This window comes from Ascaphus truei, chromosome 14, assembly GCF_040206685.1.
Source record: "Ascaphus truei isolate aAscTru1 chromosome 14, aAscTru1.hap1, whole genome shotgun sequence".
Taxonomy (NCBI): domain Eukaryota; kingdom Metazoa; phylum Chordata; class Amphibia; order Anura; family Ascaphidae; genus Ascaphus; species Ascaphus truei.
The window spans coordinates 1698296-1716747 of record NC_134496.1 but is presented as its reverse complement, the minus strand read 5'-3'; the positions used below and the strand labels follow the sequence as shown (position 1 = coordinate 1716747).

At 42.8% G+C, this 18452-nt stretch overlaps 1 protein-coding gene across 1 annotated transcript in view; it reads left to right on the top strand.

Moving 5' to 3' along the window:
* The first annotated feature begins 1289 nt into the window (after positions 1-1289).
* The window catches only part of LOC142466239 (uncharacterized), a 31761-nt gene continuing 14598 nt past the window's right edge, over positions 1290-18452 (top strand). The window contains exons 1-3 of the mRNA XM_075571174.1: positions 1290-1356; positions 1722-2575; positions 17312-17527. Of these exons, the coding sequence (XP_075427289.1) occupies positions 1308-1356; positions 1722-2575; positions 17312-17527 (1119 nt within the window). The 5' untranslated portion in view covers positions 1290-1307. The remainder of the gene's footprint in view (positions 1357-1721; positions 2576-17311; positions 17528-18452) is intronic.

Genomic DNA, 18452 nt, shown 5'->3' with positions numbered 1-18452 from the left:
CTGATTCTGTATATATATATATCTCAAAATAGACATATATGTAGTAGTCCTACTAAAAGCAGTAACTAATATAGCACGTGCCATTGCGTGCTCATTTACATGTGAATTCCCAAAATGCATAGCTGCAGTGGAAGCAATTGATGGTGGGCGAAGATGGGGAACAACAGGGTAGTACACATGTGTAACACATGTTAATCAGAAATTATTACTAGCTACAGGTACAGAACAGAAATATGTAGAATATTATTGTGTATTTTATTTATTTTACTCCGACAAACATGACATTACTGCCTATTTTAAGCATGCATCAAATATATTGCATGCAACGGCCTACAAACATCACTTGCACTAACACATCTATAGTTGTTTATGAAAAGGTCCATTTTTGCTTTAACTCATATACAGACAGCATAATGAGGCACACGTATCATATTTTATGTCATTGTTTTCATAACTTAAAAACTGCACACGACTATTTAGCTCATCTACCATTGTGTTAAAGCAGCTGCAATTAATATCTCATCACAGCATACACTTCAACAGAGGGGATGGGGTTCAGCACACACACTAATTGCAGCCTCATTTTAGGGTCAACTTAGTTCACACCATTTTCACCTGTTTCAAGTAATTGAAAGGTGTGGCTGATCAGGCTTTTTGGGGAAGGGAATACCGTTATTACAACCTGACTAGCACAACTGAAGTTAATCACACTCATTTGAAAGCTTCACTTTAGCTACTAAATGCCCCAACAACTCATTACTTATCAAAGCGTACGTCACACATTAGTTCACTCATATCTATAGTTGAACTACTATCAAAGACACATTATCACACACTGCATGTGTTGTCTTGTTGAGTCACAGCCACATTCAGGTGTGCCACATCTTCGATTAATGTACCACACATATCCTCTACCAAAAACAACACTTTTTGCAATATGACCACCTTCATGATAACCATTGTGAATGGTCATCTCATGATAGTTATGTACATTATGATACTGATATCACTACACAACATATGATTTTAAGGTACAAATTTAATCTATTTATCCTCACGCATTACTGCAGAAACATAGTATGTTGTATGTTAGGGAACTCAAAACTTCTAAGTACACAGGCATGTACAGTGTTATTACAACTATTTATGTTCACTTTCACACACATTTTCGGTTAAGCAACTGATGTTGTTAGTTAATCATAAATACAGAACATACAATAAGTGTTTGTTCAATATTTACACATGTAAATGTCAAACTTATGTTATTGTTATATATAGTTGCCCCTGGAGGACATGTGTCACCTGAGATGGAACAAGTGTCTTCACCTGGGTCAGCCAGCTCAACACAACTACAAGGTGAGTGTATCAGTTGGTGGCCATATAATATGTGCTCTTCTATATGTTATGTTGTCATGTTCATTATTTGTTTTGCACATCTTCTTTAAATAGGATTACTTAGTGTCAGTGAAAATTAAGTGTAAGGCAACATGTATTGTGTTAGTGATGTGAACTATCATGTAGGACTTCTGAGTTTAGAGCAACTTTTCATTCATTCATATTTCATACTGAGTCCAAACATTATTCGTAAGTCAAGGTAGTTTTTAATGTGAGGTTATAAAACGTATGCTAACATGTTAGGTGTTACTTAGGACACAGTACAATTACATAGTAACACAGCATACATTAACATGCCATTTAATAATGTGTACATTTCTTTTTAGAACATCATGGTGATGAGGATGATGAGGATGATGAGGATGACGCCGCAGAAGAGACTGAAATACAATCAAGTGACCATGAAGAGGTGCCAATAGAAACTGTTGTACCGCCAAATCGTCCATCAACTTCCACATACGATGCAATTGTAGCTTCAGAGGGAAAAATAGTGGACGCAGAAAATCGTCGCCATTCAGACATGATGACAGTGCTGGAAAGGATGATTGGACTGCAGGAAGAAACAGTATCACAATTGGCACATCTCCACAGAGTCTTCATTGAAGTGCCTAAACAGTTGCAAAAAATCAACACCTCATTCGAAGCATTAGTTGTTCAGCAAACCCAAGCTAATTACTGGAGAATGACTAATGTACCCCAATTCAACACCTCACAGGCTGGATCATTACATGCTGGCCACTTCTCACCACATTCATCTGATCTTCAGTCACCAGGTCCCAATGTTACCGGTCAAGTAGCACACATTGGTGTGCAGGTTCCTGACGACATCCTACCGCTGCCATCTGTACTACATCACCAGCTGACACCTACAAAGGAGGCCACAAAAACACAACAGCACAAGCAGTTAGTACTGACCAGGAAAGATGAAACGGACCAACCATGTGTTGTGCACGGTGTACCAACTTGCTCACATGTGTCACTGCCCACAAGCCCTGTTGGTGAACAGTCACTGCCCAAAAGCCCTGTAGGTGAGTCACTGCCCACAAGCCCTGTAGGTGAGTCACTGCCCACAAGCCCTGTAGGTGAGTCACTGCCCAAAAGCCCTGTAGGTGAGTCACTGCCCATAAGCCCTGCCCGTGAAGTGCCAGAGGCCACTCAAAGTGGCTCTGTTGTGGCGAAAGTTGGTGGCAAACGGAAAAAAAAAATGCAAGAGACAACAAGCAGGCCTGTTACTCGCTCACAAAAGGAACAAAAAAAATAAATGTTATAATTCACTCAATATGTCTCTGCCCTTGTTTTGTTGACTTCACATTATCTAATTAATATTGTATGTATGCTGAAGACTGTGTTGTTTCCAAACTTTCAACTATGTTCTTGTACACGTGAAGTTTTGGAAATGTTAACACTCAATTAATGAATAGTGTTATAAATATTTATGTATTAATCGTCTGTTCAGTAATGGTCCACCTGGAACCAGTTGCAAAGTTTAGAGAAGCTGCCATTGACTTTGCAGCAAAACATTGCATTTGGGTGTGTTAATTGATGTAAGAATTGCATATGCATATTAGTCACATGCAATTATAAAAACACCTAAGTAACTGCAAACATCTTTCTTGTACGTGTACAGCAGGATTATGTGTAAATTATTACTTACCTTTGCCTTGCTTGGGCATTCTAATTTTGTCCTTTAATCATTTGTGTGTTCTTGTTTCAATAACATCTCAGAATGTATAATAATATATATACACACACACACACACAGTGTGTGTGTGTGTGTGTGTGTGTGTGTGTGTGTGTGTGTGTGTGTGTGTGTGTGTGTGTGTGTGTGTGTGTGTGTGTGTGTGTGTGTGTGTGTGTGTGTGTGTGTGTGTGTGTGTATGTGTATATATATATATATATATATATATATATATTGTGACAGAAACCAGGGGTTGGTAATAAACTCCATATACAGGGCTCCCAGGATACTGAACAGTTTCTGTCCTGTCTAAGCTGAACAGGGCAGCCTCGTGGTACAGGCACTCCATTCCACAGTTTGTCTGCTGCCTGTTTTCTGTCACCTGTCATGCTGATTAGAGTTCAGGTATATAAGACCTGTTTCCTGTTTCCTCTGAGCCCCGCCCAAGAGCCTGGAAGGCTGCTGAACTGCAGAGGGGTGAGAAAGCCTCTTTCCCAAATCGCTTCATTCATTCTGTTAGTTTGTCTAAAGACTGCAAAGGTACTTATTTTGTTGGTGGAAGTGGACAAGCCACTTCCAACTCTGAGTCAGGGACATCTAAGTTTAAGTTATCGCTCAGACGAGCAGCTTTTTGTTTGGCTTTGTTTTCTGTTTAAACTGTGGCAGTCTCAGTGCCTGGGACTGAATAAACCAGGCATAGCCTGTTTAAAGGAACAGTACGTGACGTCTCATCATTTAACCTACCCTAAAAGACCGTGTTCTAACAGTCCCGGACAGACGGCGGAGCCCCGGAGTAAGCCGTTTGTCACATATGGTGGAGAATGCGGGCAGAACACTGAAAGGTCTGGGGGTTAAAGAACTTTAAAAAAAAAAAAAAAAAAAGAAGGTTTTTTTTTTCTCTCTCTCCAAACAAGATGGAAGACGTGGTGAGTGCGCTGGTACGCAATGTCGCTGTCCAGAAAGACGCGAATGAAGCCCAGCAACAGGCGAGTGAAACCCAGCGACAGCTATTAATAGCCCAGCAAGAGACTAATGCAAACCAGCAAGAGACAAACCGCCTGCTGAGAGAGGAGCAAAAGCGGTTCGCTCAGGGCTTACAGCAGGAACTCGAGATCCTGAGGGGGACTATCAGTAACCTTCCACTGGCAGAGGCAGCCCCAGTTCCGAAAATGACCAGGGCAAGCCACTACCTTCAGAAGATGGGACCCTCGGATGATGTGGAAGCCTATCTTCTCACGTTTGAACGCACGGCACAGAGAGAGGGATGGCCAGAAGCTGAGTGGGCTGGTCTAATCGCACCCTTCCTAAGCGGCGAACCCCAGAAGGCTTACTTTGATCTAGAGCCCGCCGAAGCTAACGTCTATGCAAAATTGAAGTTCGAGATCCTCGCCCGCCTCGGCGTAACCACGGCTGTTCATGCCCAAAGGTTTCACGCATGGTCCTTCACGATGGATAAAGCCACCCGAAGCCAGATGTATGACCTCATCCACCTCGCCCGGAAGTGGCTACAACCCGAGATCAACTCAGCAAGCCACATCGTGGAACGGTTGGTCATGGACCAGTTCTTGAGGAAACTTCCCTCTGCCTTACGCCGTTGGGTCAGTCGGAGTGACCCCCACAATGCGGATGAGCTTGTGGCCCTTGTAGAAAGGTACATTGCAGCAGAAGAGCACCCGCAACCCACAGTCGTGGAGCAACCCCACTATCCGAGGTTCCAGGACTCTTCCAGAGACGGTAAAAGGGTACCGGGGTTAAGGGGCGCTGAAGAGCGGCGACCACCTTCACGCCGCTCCAGCAACAGTGGTTCGCACACTAAGGGCAATAGCCAACATGGGGAGCCGGGAAAAGGCTCTAAGTGGGACACAGACTATGTACCTAAATGTGTAAATTGTCATGAGAGGGGCCACACAGCAAAAATCTGCCCACTAAATGATGAGCCCATGCAATGCAACAGCGTGGAACCTTATTCGCTGTTGTCCCAATGTATGGGCCCTAGCCCAGAGGACCCCTTGAATAACCATCTGTGGGCATTTGTAAAGGTTAATGGTAAGAGGGTTCGGGCACTTCTTGACTCTGGGAGTATGGTCACACTAGTGTCCGAATACCTATTGCCCATTAAGAAGAAACAGGTAAACAGTTCACAAAGAGTGGCAATTTGTTGTATACATGGGGATAATCATGAATATTCCACTGTTGATGTTTTTTTTGAAACAGAATTTGGTTCTTTAGATTTCAAGGTGGGTGTTGTACCCAAACTGGCACATGATGTGTTAATAGGGACCGACTTTCCCCATTTTCTAAAAATGTGGTCCCCAGCTCAGAATAGCGCCCAGAGTTCAATAGCAGACCATAACGAAGTGTTAGAAGAAACAAATCCTTTCCCTTTTTCAGAAATGGAGGTTGACGAGGGCCCAAATAAGAAGGGGGGAAAGGAGGAGTGCTGTGAAATTCCCTTCCCCATCACTACTTTGGTAGGGAATACCCCAAATCAAGATGTTGATCAGGCACTTACCACCCCAGTACAGGATAAGACCCTCGCTGACCTAGAGGTCAGTCCTGGGAGTTTTAAGAAGGCCCAGTGGGAGGACCCCACATTAGCGGTAGCAAGGGGAAATATACGGGACCAGAATAGTACTCATGGCCAACCAGATAGGTCACTTGCTTACCCCTACTTCGAGGTAGAGAACGACCTAGTATATCGGGTTGATAAAAGAAAATCAGTTACAACTAAACAATTGTTGGTACCACGGACATTCCGTAACGTAGTATTACACCTCGCACATAGTCATCCATTGGGGGGACACCTAGGGGTGGAAAAGACAAAAGAAAAGGTTCTCCGAAGCTTTTATTGGCCTGGGGTTCTGGCAGAAATTACAAACTATTGTTCCTCATGCCCAGAATGTCAGATCACCGCCCCGTTCAAAGCATACCGCAGCCCATTGGTACCCCTTCCCATAATAGAGGTACCATTTGACCGGATTGCTATGGATCTAGTAGGACCCCTAATAAAGTCTGCTAGGGGACATCAGCATATATTGGTAATATTAGATTATGCTACCCGATATCCGGAGGCAGTTCCCCTACGTAGCACCTCTGCTAAAAACATAGCAAAAGAGTTAGTACTTCTGTTTTCCCGGGTCGGAATTCCTAAAGAGATCTTATCTGACCAGGGAACACCATTTATGTCCCAAGTAACAAAAGAGCTATGTAAACTCCTAAAAATCAAGCATCTCAGAACCTCAGTCTATCATCCACAAACAGATGGTTTAGTGGAAAGGTTCAATAAAACCTTAAAGAGCATGTTACGCCGGGCGGTCGATAAGGATGGGAAAAACTGGGACTGTTTGTTACCATACCTGTTATTTGCCATTAGGGAAGTTCCCCAGTCATCCACAGGCTTCTCCCCGTTTGAACTATTGTATGGCCGACATCCAAGGGGCTTACTGGATATAGCCAAAGAAACTTGGGAACACGAGGTTACCCCTTACAGAAGTGTAATAGAGCATGTTGCCCAAATGCAGGACCGCATTGCTGCAGTCCTACCCATAGTGAGGGAACACATGGAGAAAGCTCAAGAAGCACAAAGGAATACGTATAATAAGGGTGCTAGGGTCAGAATTTTTTTTCCAGGTGATAGGGTACTAGTTCTGGTTCCCACCGTGGAGAGTAAATTCCTTGCTAAATGGCATGGGCCATATGAGGTCTTGGAAAGAGTGGGAGAAGTAAATTATAGGGTAAGGCAGCCAGGTAGGAGGAAACCTGAGCAAATTTACCATATAAACCTACTCAAGCCCTGGAAAGATAGAGAGGTCTTGTTAACCCTAGTACCCCCAGGTCCGTCAGAGAATCAAGAAACTGACCCAGAGGTTAGCATAGCTGAAACACTGTCCGTGCATCAGAAACGAGAGGTCCAGAGTTTAGTGAGAAGGAACAAAGAAATCTTCTCTACACAGCCAGGTAAAACTAACGTAATTAAACATGACATAGTCTCTGAACCGGGGGTCCGAGTTAACCTTAAACCGTACCGAATCCCAGAGGCCAAGAGAGAGGCTATAAGTTTAGAGGTTAAAAAAATGCTAAAACTAGGCGTAATTGAGGAATCCCAAAGTGGGTGGAACAGCCCTATAGTTTTAGTCCCAAAGCCAGACGGTACAACAAGGTTTTGTAATGACTACCGGAAACTAAACGCGGTGTCAAAATTTGATACTTATCCTATGCCCAGGGTGGATGAACTTGTAGAGAGACTGGGCAAAGCCCGATATCTCACAACCCTAGACCTAACAAAAGGGTACTGGCAGGTTCCCCTCACAGAAAGGGCAAAAGAAAAAACAGCCTTCTCAACCCCAGACGGCCTCTTTCAATATAAGGTGCTGCCTTTTGGCTTACATGGAGCTCCCGCCACATTCCAAAGAATGATGGATAAAATTTTAAAACCACATGTTCGGTACGCTGCCGCCTACCTGGATGATGTGGTAATCCATAGTGAAGATTGGCAGTCCCACCTTCCAAAGGTCCAAGCTGTGCTCGACGCAGTTCGGTCTGCTGGACTAACTGCTAACCCCGCTAAATGCACTATTGGTCTGGAGGAGGCCAAGTATCTGGGGTATTCTATTGGTAGAGGGTTACTCAAACCACAAACACTCAAAGTAGAGGCGATACAAAATTGGCCAAGGCCAGTCACAAAAAAACAAGTAAGGACCTTTTTGGGGTTAATTGGCTACTATAGGAGGTTTATTCCCAATTTTGCAACTAAGGCAACCCCACTAACCGACCTCACAAAAGCAAGAGGACCGCTAATGGTAAAGTGGTCCCCCGAAGCCGAACAGGCCTTTAGAAGCCTGAAAGAAGCTCTCTGTGCCCAACCAGTGTTGGTCACACCTGACTTCTCCAAAGAATTCGTAGTCCAAACCGACGCATCTGAGGTAGGGCTGGGGGCGGTACTCTCCCAGGAGTCTCAAGGGGAGGAGCACCCCATCCTTTATTTAAGTAGGAAACTAAATCCCCAGGAGAAAAATTACTCCATAGTCGAGAAAGAGTGTCTCGCAATAAAGTGGGCTGTAGAGACACTCAAGTATTATCTGTTGGGGAGAAAGTTCCGATTGGTCACAGATCATGCACCCCTTACCTGGATGTGTCAAAATAGGGAGAAGAACGCTAGGGTGACCAGGTGGTTCCTAAGCCTACAGCCCTTTAAATTTTCTGTGGAACACAGGTCGGGGCACAAACATGGCAATGCCGACGGGTTGTCAAGGATGCACTCCCTAATATCCATGGTCGCTCACACCTCGAGGTCTGAGCTGGGGGGGAGGATATGTGACAGAAACCAGGGGTTGGTAATAAACTCCATATACAGGGCTCCCAGGATACTGAACAGTTTCTGTCCTGTCTAAGCTGAACAGGGCAGCCTCGTGGTACAGGCACTCCATTCCACAGTTTGTCTGCTGCCTGTTTTCTGTCACCTGTCATGCTGATTAGAGTTCAGGTATATAAGACCTGTTTCCTGTTTCCTCTGAGCCCCGCCCAAGAGCCTGGAAGGCTGCTGAACTGCAGAGGGGTGAGAAAGCCTCTTTCCCAAATCGCTTCATTCATTCTGTTAGTTTGTCTAAAGACTGCAAAGGTACTTATTTTGTTGGTGGAAGTGGACAAGCCACTTCCAACTCTGAGTCAGGGACATCTAAGTTTAAGTTATCGCTCAGACGAGCAGCTTTTTGTTTGGCTTTGTTTTCTGTTTAAACTGTGGCAGTCTCAGTGCCTGGGACTGAATAAACCAGGCATAGCCTGTTTAAAGGAACAGTACGTGACGTCTCATCATTTAACCTACCCTAAAAGACCGTGTTCTAACAGTCCCGGACAGACGGCGGAGCCCCGGAGTAAGCCGTTTGTCACAATATATATAGTACTATATAAACTGGTATACATGTATTTTACAAACTAATACACTTCATGCTTCCTTGTGAAAGCACACTATTTTAATAATACAGGCATAATGTGAGAAATATCCTAAGTATGAGACTCTAACAGTATTGTGCTTAAACAAATGTTTATTACTTCATTCAATCATGTTTCTCACCATTTAAATAGGTTTCATACAAGGTATACTTACTGCCATCAATGTTGTGTGTACTCCTGCAATATTAAAAAAAATAAAATATAATATATAAATATATATATATTTTTATAAGAGAGATATATTTAGATATATATATATACACACGTATTTAAACTCATGCAGACAGGGAGTTAACCAGACTTTCACATACACACAGAAATGTAAGCGGGGAAAAAACATTTCTTTTTGCAGGTGTGTGTTTTTACTGATATGCCTGGCTAAGAACTATTTTCACACAGTGGTCTTTGTTAGTTTTCAAAAAAACACTATGTGAACGAATTCAAAGTCTAGGGATGTTTTTCAGAAACGAGATAAAAGAAGGAGAAATGTTTCTCCCACAGTCCCATATCACTAACCACAACTGTTAACCCAATTAGATTTACAAAGCCAATTGGCGTTTGAAATAAGGAGTCAAAGTAGTTAGTTTTGATGACCTTGAGAAGGAAAAACAGGAGTTTGTTAGCCATTCAGCACATTCATTTTGATGAGCAAATAACACAGACCTGCACACAGCTTTTGTGCTACTCAGACATGGCTGATGAATTCGTTACCAATATTAATCCCCTTTTAGGGTATAAGTACATGATCTGTGAAGCCATCTTGAACAGTCGCGGACAGAAAGCAAGCACACGCCAAATCGATGATTTCATTCGAGCAAAATATCCTTATTACCAAGACCGTAAGCATGCACGGAATTTTAATTCCTCAATAAGATTCACTTTATCAAGTAATGACTTTTTTGAACGTGACCAGGATAAGCTACAACACACCTATGGTTTCTGGAAGATTGCCCAGGAAAAACAATTTCTCCTGAAAGACGGCACTTATATTGTCGTGAAAGGCATATTTATTCCTAATGGCAATAGAAATGTATCCGCTACTACTGATCCGTTTGAATCGATACGTGCTGCAATATCTGCAGCCTCCATTCCTGAAACCCACATTGTACAAGAACAAAAGTACTATGATTATGTACCAAGCCTTTCAGCTGAAAATGCATTGGAATGGGAACCCGAAGAAATGAACCTACCTCCCGAACAATTATTTGAAGAAAGCAGTGGCGATTCCTATGAGCGCTTCCTGGAGGAGATATGTGTCATACTGGATTCAGCGGTTGGGTCAAGCGTGGATGAAAATGCCTTGCATTTCTGGAGCGACCAGTTGCAGCCAGGCGAAGAGTTAATTGTAGAAGAATGGTAAATATAACAATCGTTATGCGTTGACTCTGCGTTTAATTTTTTTTTTTTTTTGTAACCACCATTTTCACTTTCAATGCGTGGATACAGTGTAACATTGCAGACTGCATAACATGTAGCGATCACAAACAAATTGTTTCCTAATACAATATAGTAGAACCTGAAAGAGTAGTACACATTGCTGACGGTATACATATACGTACTTTCCTATCCCTTTAAACATATTAGCAACATTTTTCCATAACTCTAACACATACCTGTTTTGTTATCATGCAACATCTACAACATTGAAAACCGGGTCCACCACGTATGACGTGGGACCCTTGTCATGGGCCAAGGCGTCCTTAAAAAGGATTACGGATGTAAGTCCCGCCCCCAAGCGACGTGCGCGCCTCAAAGCCTATTGGCTGTCATGTTTTGTTATAGTAACGGTAACTGCAGTGTGTGATGCGTGCGGCTCAGTGTTTGTAGGCGTACCCTGGGCGTTAGCCGAATGTTAATTGAGTGGGAGGAGTGTTAGCGTGCGTTTCACGCTGGCTTAACATGACGTCACACGTATTGCATTTGCGCATTGTGTTATCGGCCGTCCTTTCTGTCCAAACACGTCTGGTTTAAAAGAATACAGATGTACTCGTTTAGAATGATTTTAGTTTCATCTTCATTGTATTTGAAATAAAGATGTGATGTTTACTGGTATTTTCTACATGTATTGAACGCACAACGTTCGCTTTGTTTTGCGCATGCGCTAACAGTTAGTGGAGCCAAGCGTGAAGTGCGTGCGCACACTAAGATGTGCGCGCACATTTTTCAGTATACAGGCAACGTTCACTTCATATACATAGTTATGGCTGCTACAAATGATAATAAAAATTACATACTGATGTACACTTGTAGTTGTAACATATAAATGAGTGACGTGTGTATGTACACAATCATATAGAGCTGTGTAACGCGTTGTCACGGATACATATATAGTAAGGTGCCATATTTGACCATCATGTGTTTGCTGTATTTCAGAGATGTCGGGGAAGATACAATCGGATCAATGTATGATTTCAGAAGAGTCTACCTTTATATGAGATGATTGTGAGGAGGAGCCACCGACTACTATACTACATATGGAACTAATTTTATATTGCTTGCAGCGCTTATTAACAAACAATTAAAAAAGTGATACCCTTATGCCTATATTGCATAAGCACTTAATTAACATAATGATGTTGCAAAATAGTGCCTCTTGAATTTTTCTTGAGTGTTCTTTAATGACTACTAACATTTTATGACATGGTGTGTTTTTTATATAACAACCATTCCCACTCTGCTAACACATTTGTGTATTCTATTGTGTAATGGAACGTATGACTGTCGAAACTATGTAACAATAATAATAATAATAATATGAGCATGTTCATGTATAGGGCTGCTAGTTGTACGCAGCGATTTACAGACACATGTTTCAGCCTGAGGTCCCTGGCCCGTGGAACGTACAAATGTTTTTTTGCCGCATGAGGCACAGGGAGATAAAGTGACTTGGCCAAGGTCACAAGGAGCCCACACCGGGAATTGAACCAGACTCCCCTGCTTCAAACTATCAGTGCCAGTGTGTGTCTTTACTCACTGAGCCACTCCTTCTCCCAATGTAAAGGACACTTACAACCAAGTAGCCATTTAAATTTAAAATCTCTTGTTACATGGGTATGTAGATAAAATGGTTTGGGACTGTAGCAAATAATGTTACTGGCCAGATGTTATGGTCCCCTCCAATGCATGATGTTCTGAATATGACATCACCATCATGTTATGAAGTACGTTTCTGTGTATATTTCATTAACCTAACTAACTATAGTTTACGGTGTTTATTAATCGTTTAAAAATACATAGTATAGTCAATATGATGATATAAGCTACCATAATAAAGCTGGTGTTATCATTTGTCGGTGTTATACATGGATCCTACACCAATTGATAGAGACACAAACAGTTGTCTTAAAAAGTGTGTCTATGCTAGTGATGAATGTGCTCCCGTAAGTAAACAAATAAGTACAGTTATCCCCTTTTCTCCAAACACCTCTATATTACATTAATGGAAATTATAAGGAAACATACATAAAATGTGATGAAATGTGAGTAATCATTTTGTAATACAATGCACATGAAACCTCAAGAGTAGCTACATGCATATACATGATACAGAAAGTACATATATGTAACATTTGTGTTTAAACCAATATGTTGTGTTTTTAGTTCAAATAATTATAGGAAGATTGAGGTAGCCACATCTTATGAGAGATGTCAGCAAATATACATACCATGATCAGTCATACTGCAAATATACCTATAATGCAAAGGAACAATATATAAATTGCAAACATTGACATGCCATCTTCAGTACCGTAAACAACACATCAAAGTGTGTATTTGGTGTTAAATGTGCAACACCATTTATATTTAATGACATTCAAAATGTAAATCAGCCTGGTGTACACATCATCTGGATGTACATGTTACACTGCACCAATAACATTGTATGTAAGCATACTAGAAGCATGAATGAGTATGGGCATAATATGTGTTTTGTCTTAGCATAAGGAATAACACAATGCTAAAATATTATTGCTTTGTTACCCAAGTTGTATTGACATACACACAACTAAAGTACAATTGAAGAGGGATTCTATAACCTGTGCAACAATAACATACCGGTGCAAAATCCCTTTGTGCACACAGCAGAGAAAAGAAAGGTGTGCAACCCATATTCATCTGTGTCCTACCAGAAGGGTATATAAAAAAACATTGTTGTTAAGATAACATAATGTAAGTATAAAAGTATAACTTGGAACATATCTGTTTGTACTTACAAGAAAAAAATGAATTGATGAGATTCTGGCGTGTCTGGCCACCACTGGCTGTTTGTTCATTTTCAGCAGCTACATGGGTGGGATGCTCGTCTACCAAAGCCTCAGCTAGGTCTGACTGTACATTGTGCCTGAGTGCAACATTGTGCAAAATGCAACAGGCAAGGATAATATCAGACACTTTTTGAGGCTTGTATAGAAGAGCCCCACCAGTTCTGTCCAGACACCTAAACCTGGTCTTGAGTAGGCCAAATGTCCTCTCTATAACAGATCTTGTAGATATATGGGCTGCATTGTACCTCTCCTCTGCTTCAGTTTGAGGGTTTAGCACCGGAGTCAAGAGCCACGGCCTAATTCCGTATCCTGAGTCACCTATAATGAATGGAGCACACATAAGCTGACATTAGTGATGAAATTGTACAATGCCAACATTCCTAAATACAAATGTGTTTTGTGTTAGAACATGTAAATGTGAACTCACCCAGCAGCCAACCAGGTTCAAAATGTCCCTCTTCGAACGCATGGAAGACTGAAGAGCTCCTCAGGATAGAGGAATCGTGACTGGAACCAGGGAACTTGGGTACCACATGCATTATCCTCATCGTGGCATCACATACCACCTGTACATTGAGTGAATGGTAGTGCTTACGATTGCGGTACACATGCTCACTCTGACTAGGTGCAATCAAAGCAACATGTGTGCAATCGATTGCACCCAGCACAGATGGTATCCCTGCTATATTATAAAAGCCAGTCCTGACTTCCAGCCACTCTGTTGCCTCTGTAGGAAAATGAATATAATTCCTAGCGCGTCTATTGAGTGCATAGAGAAACTGGGTTAAGGCCCGCGAGAATGTAGATTGCGAGACCCCGCCCACTATGCCCACAGTTGTCTGGTATGACGCGGAAGCAAGATAATGTAATGAGCACAGCATTTTAACAAGCCCAGGGACTGCACGACCTCTGGCTGTGAAAAAATCTAAATCTCCCCTTATCTCCTGATAAAGAGATAAGATTGCTGCTGAACTCAAACGATAGCGACTAACAATCTCCTCCTCACTCATCCCATCTAACAGGGTTCTCTCCCTGTACAGACGCGGACGAGGCACAACTTGTCTCCTCTGTCTTCTCCTCTGATCTCCTGTCCCTCTACCTGTCCCTCGGCCTGTCCCTCTCCCTGTCCCTGTCGTATCCGCGTCACTGTCCCTGTCACTGTCCCTCGGTGTGTCCCTTCCTTGCCCTATATCATTCTCTTGATCATCAAGCATGTCATAGAAAAGAATGTTCCTGCGTCTCCTAAACATTCGCAACATTTTGAAATGAGTAGCTGTGAATGAGCAGGTAATGGGCGTCCTTTAAATAGGTATGTGATGATGTCAGGTGACATAGTAAAATGCAAGGTGTTACATTAACATAATAAAGTACTTGTGTGGCAAGCTGTGTGTAGTTGTTGTTATAAGTATTTGTTGTGTGTATTCTGCAGGGAATGATGATATTTGGCAATGATGTGACGTGAAGCTTTGTACAAAGATTGCTTGCAAATAAATAGTTGCATGTGCAATGCATGTAAAACTTCTGAACGCAAGAGTCAGTCATGTAATGAGACAAAAAGGCTGAGATTGACGTGGGAAAAGTTTTGTGTAACATGTGTAATTATCCATGTTATTGTCACATGTTGGCAACAATGAATTGCTTGCATGCATTTCTGTAATGAGGATAGTTGGTATAGAATGAGTTTACAAGGTGTCCAAATGATGAATTACTGTACATGTGTGTATAAGTTAGGTTGAAGTGCTTGTAATGCTACGGTTACAATGTAAACATGCAATGTGATTGAGCATCCAATAAGTGACGTCATAAAAATAGGGAGGACCCAAACCTAGATGTAAACATGAGAAGACAGATGTACATGAAGGTTTAAAGATGCGTGACACATTACAAGCATTGTGTAATGTAAAGGAACATGAATATACGGTGAATGTGTGACATGTGTGACATGTGTAACATCATGTAAATAATTGTCGCTCAGTTCAGTAAAATGTGTGATATGATGTGAGGTTCTCCTTTAAGAGTGTAGTATAGTATTTTCCCTTGACACATCATCACATGATGAGTAATGTGACCCGCAAATGCTGAAAACATGTAAAAGTCGAATGTTATGCAAATAAGACACGTCAGCTGTGACACAATGCAGGGAATGCCCCCACACTGTAATGCAAATCCCCTTTGTATTGTGAGCAATGAAACGTAAACAGTACTATACTGTTATACGTCCCCGCTCCATTGACTTCCATTGATGTACAGAAGATGTTTTTTTTCTAAGTGCCGTTCCGGCAGCCTTAGCGATCGTTCTCCCGTCCAAACTGCCAACTTTAGTTGGCGGGAGAAATCGGCCATAACATCTCAATTTCGTAGTGCCGATCAGCCCCGATAAGCTGTTTTTTTTTGTTGAATCCAGCCGATTTAAAAAAGTGGCGATCAGTGTCGAAAACAGGCTTATCGGCAGCCGACTGGCCATAACCAAATTATCGGCTCCGAAACCTGGCGATATGAAACACTTATCGGCGCTTACTGAATCTCAAACCCAATTTTGGCAATAAAATGGCCATATTTCCCTTATCAACGCTTACTGCATGAGGCCCATAGTCCCTACTGTGAGGCCAGCTCCTTGCGCACGTCTCCTGCGCATGCGCAACTCTGCTGAGCACTATTCACTGTGCCCGGCACTCTGAGCCACCTGACCTTAACAACCCAACTGCGGCCTTAGTAACGGCATGCCCACGTTCCCGGTAACAGCTGTATTGCGAGAAGGGGAGGAGAGCCCGGCTACACCTGCTAATAAACAGTAGTCCTGAGTCTCCCGCATGATGTTAGGGGATAGCAACAGGACAGGCTTCTGGGGTATAACCGGACTCGTACTCACGGTGACAGCGCCTCCATCTCTTGCAGTCACCAGGATAAGGGAAGAAATCCCTGCTTGAGTATCTTTCTCCTTCTTCCTGCTAGATTTCAGTCTCAGGCAAGAAGTATATTAAACAGGATCTTTTTATTCTTTATGCACACGGCACAGCAGTCAATCAGCAGCTTGTAGGGCCTACATCCTAAGGATGTCCTTGGACCTATATTCCCAGCCAGCAGGCACCAGGAGCAGTCCTAGCTCTTCCCTTACTCTCTGGTAGAGTAAGGGGAACAGTCTCCCACCGCTCCCCTAAGGGAGGGCACACAGTATGCAGGGCCCTGCACACTGCTTAAGGGTAGACTTTGCCTCTCTCAAGGTAGAGACAGAACTGAATAAATTGAGGAATGTGACGATCAAGGTTAATCTGGCCTGTAATAAAGGGGTTATATCCGGCTAGTTACCCCTAATTCATGTGGGAAGAGAAAGGGTTAATGTATAATGTACTATGTATGTGCATTCCAAAGCACTTTTATTCCCCGTGAATTCAATTCCCAAGTCTAGTTAATTAGGCAAATGAGGTAAAGTGTTTTGTGATCTATGGTAAGCACTGTGATGTAATTTGTGACTGTATGTACTAATTTCTCAGATAGCAGACTTGTAATGGGATTTGCATGTGAGTTACATTTGTATGGAGAGGCCTCTGAATTAATCAGGTGAGGTTCCTGCAGATAAATGTGCATTGGCTACCTTCCAACGCCTGGTCAATAGGTTGCTGGAAGGGATGCAAATTTTTGCAAGGGCATACCTGGATGACATTGCTGTGTTTAGTAATTCATGGGATTCACATCAAGTGCATGTAGCAGCGATGCTAGCAAGAATTAGGGAAGCGGGCTTACATTGAAACCCGCTAAGTGCTTAGTCGGTATGGCAGAAGTATTTTACCTAGGGCACATGGTGGGTGGTGGGCATCTTAAACCTGAGCCAGCTAAGGTTGAGGCAATAGTGCAGTGGCCCGTCCCCAAGACTAAGAAGCAGGTTATGGCTTTCTTAGGCACCGCTGGCTATTATAGAAAGTTTGTCCCACAGTACAGCGCCGTGGCTAAACCCCTGACTGACTTGACAAAGAAGCGACTCTCAGTTCTGGTTGTCTGGTCTCCTGCCTGTGAAGTCGCATTCCAGGCATTAAAGACAGCACTGGCCAGTGCTCCTATACTAGCTACACCGGACTACTCGAAACAATTTTTGGTGCAGACTGATGCATCGGACTATGACTTCGGTGCTGTGCTCAGCCAAGTGGGAGAGGAGGGAAGAGAGCGTCCTGTGTTGTACCTGAGTAGGAAACTGCTGTCCAGTGAAGTGACTTATGCCACTATTGAGAAGGAGTGTTTGGCGATTGTAAGGGCACTGCGTAAACTACAGCCCTATCTATACGGGTGCCCATTCACAGTGATCACTGATCACAATCCCCTAAGTTGACTACAACGGGTGTCTGGTGAAAATGCCAAACTGCTGCGCTGGAGTCTTGACCTGCAAAAATTTGATTTCACCATCCAGCACAAGAAGGGCAGCGAGCATGGCAATGCGGATGGACTATCCCGCCAGGACAGTCCAAGTGAGCCTGTAACCTCAAGAGGTGTCCGGCCCGTCAAACCGCCGGACGAGGCGGTTGTAACAGCGCCTACACACTGAGCTGGGGAGGTGTGACTGTGAGGGGTTACGCAGGCCAATAATAAAGGTATTATGCCCGGCTGGGTGCCCCTGAGCCATATTGGGAATTTGTGAAGTGTCAGCTCTGCAGCCCAGTTATGGCATGTAAACCGTATCGCAATAAAAATGTTTGTTTGTCTTACTATTCCAGGCGTGTCAACCAGCGAGGATTTCCCTGCTTCAGCACAGACCAGAATAGTAAGACCGGGCAGGAGAATAATTCACATTCAAAGGTTCCCCGGTATATGCCTAAAACCCCCAGAACCCAAGTTGGGGTTCAAACTATCTCCCATCAGGTATAAGGTGGCGAGATAAAAGTAGTCACTAAGTTTAGAGTGTATAATGTAGAGATATTTTCCTGTGAAAGTGTAAAGAAAATGTTTTTAAAGTCCAGCAGTTGGCAGCATAGAAAGCGGCTTTTCGCTACCTTTTGCTAGGAAGCTCCTAGAGCGCTGTGAGCATCGTTCAGGTAAAAACATGAAAACTCAAATAGCGCAATTTTTAGAAGTTTATATAAACATTTGTGAATGAAAGTCCCCCTATTTTAATTGTCCCAACATGTTAGGCACATTTGGACTTTAATTCAAAACACCAGAGACCGTGAAAAACTCAT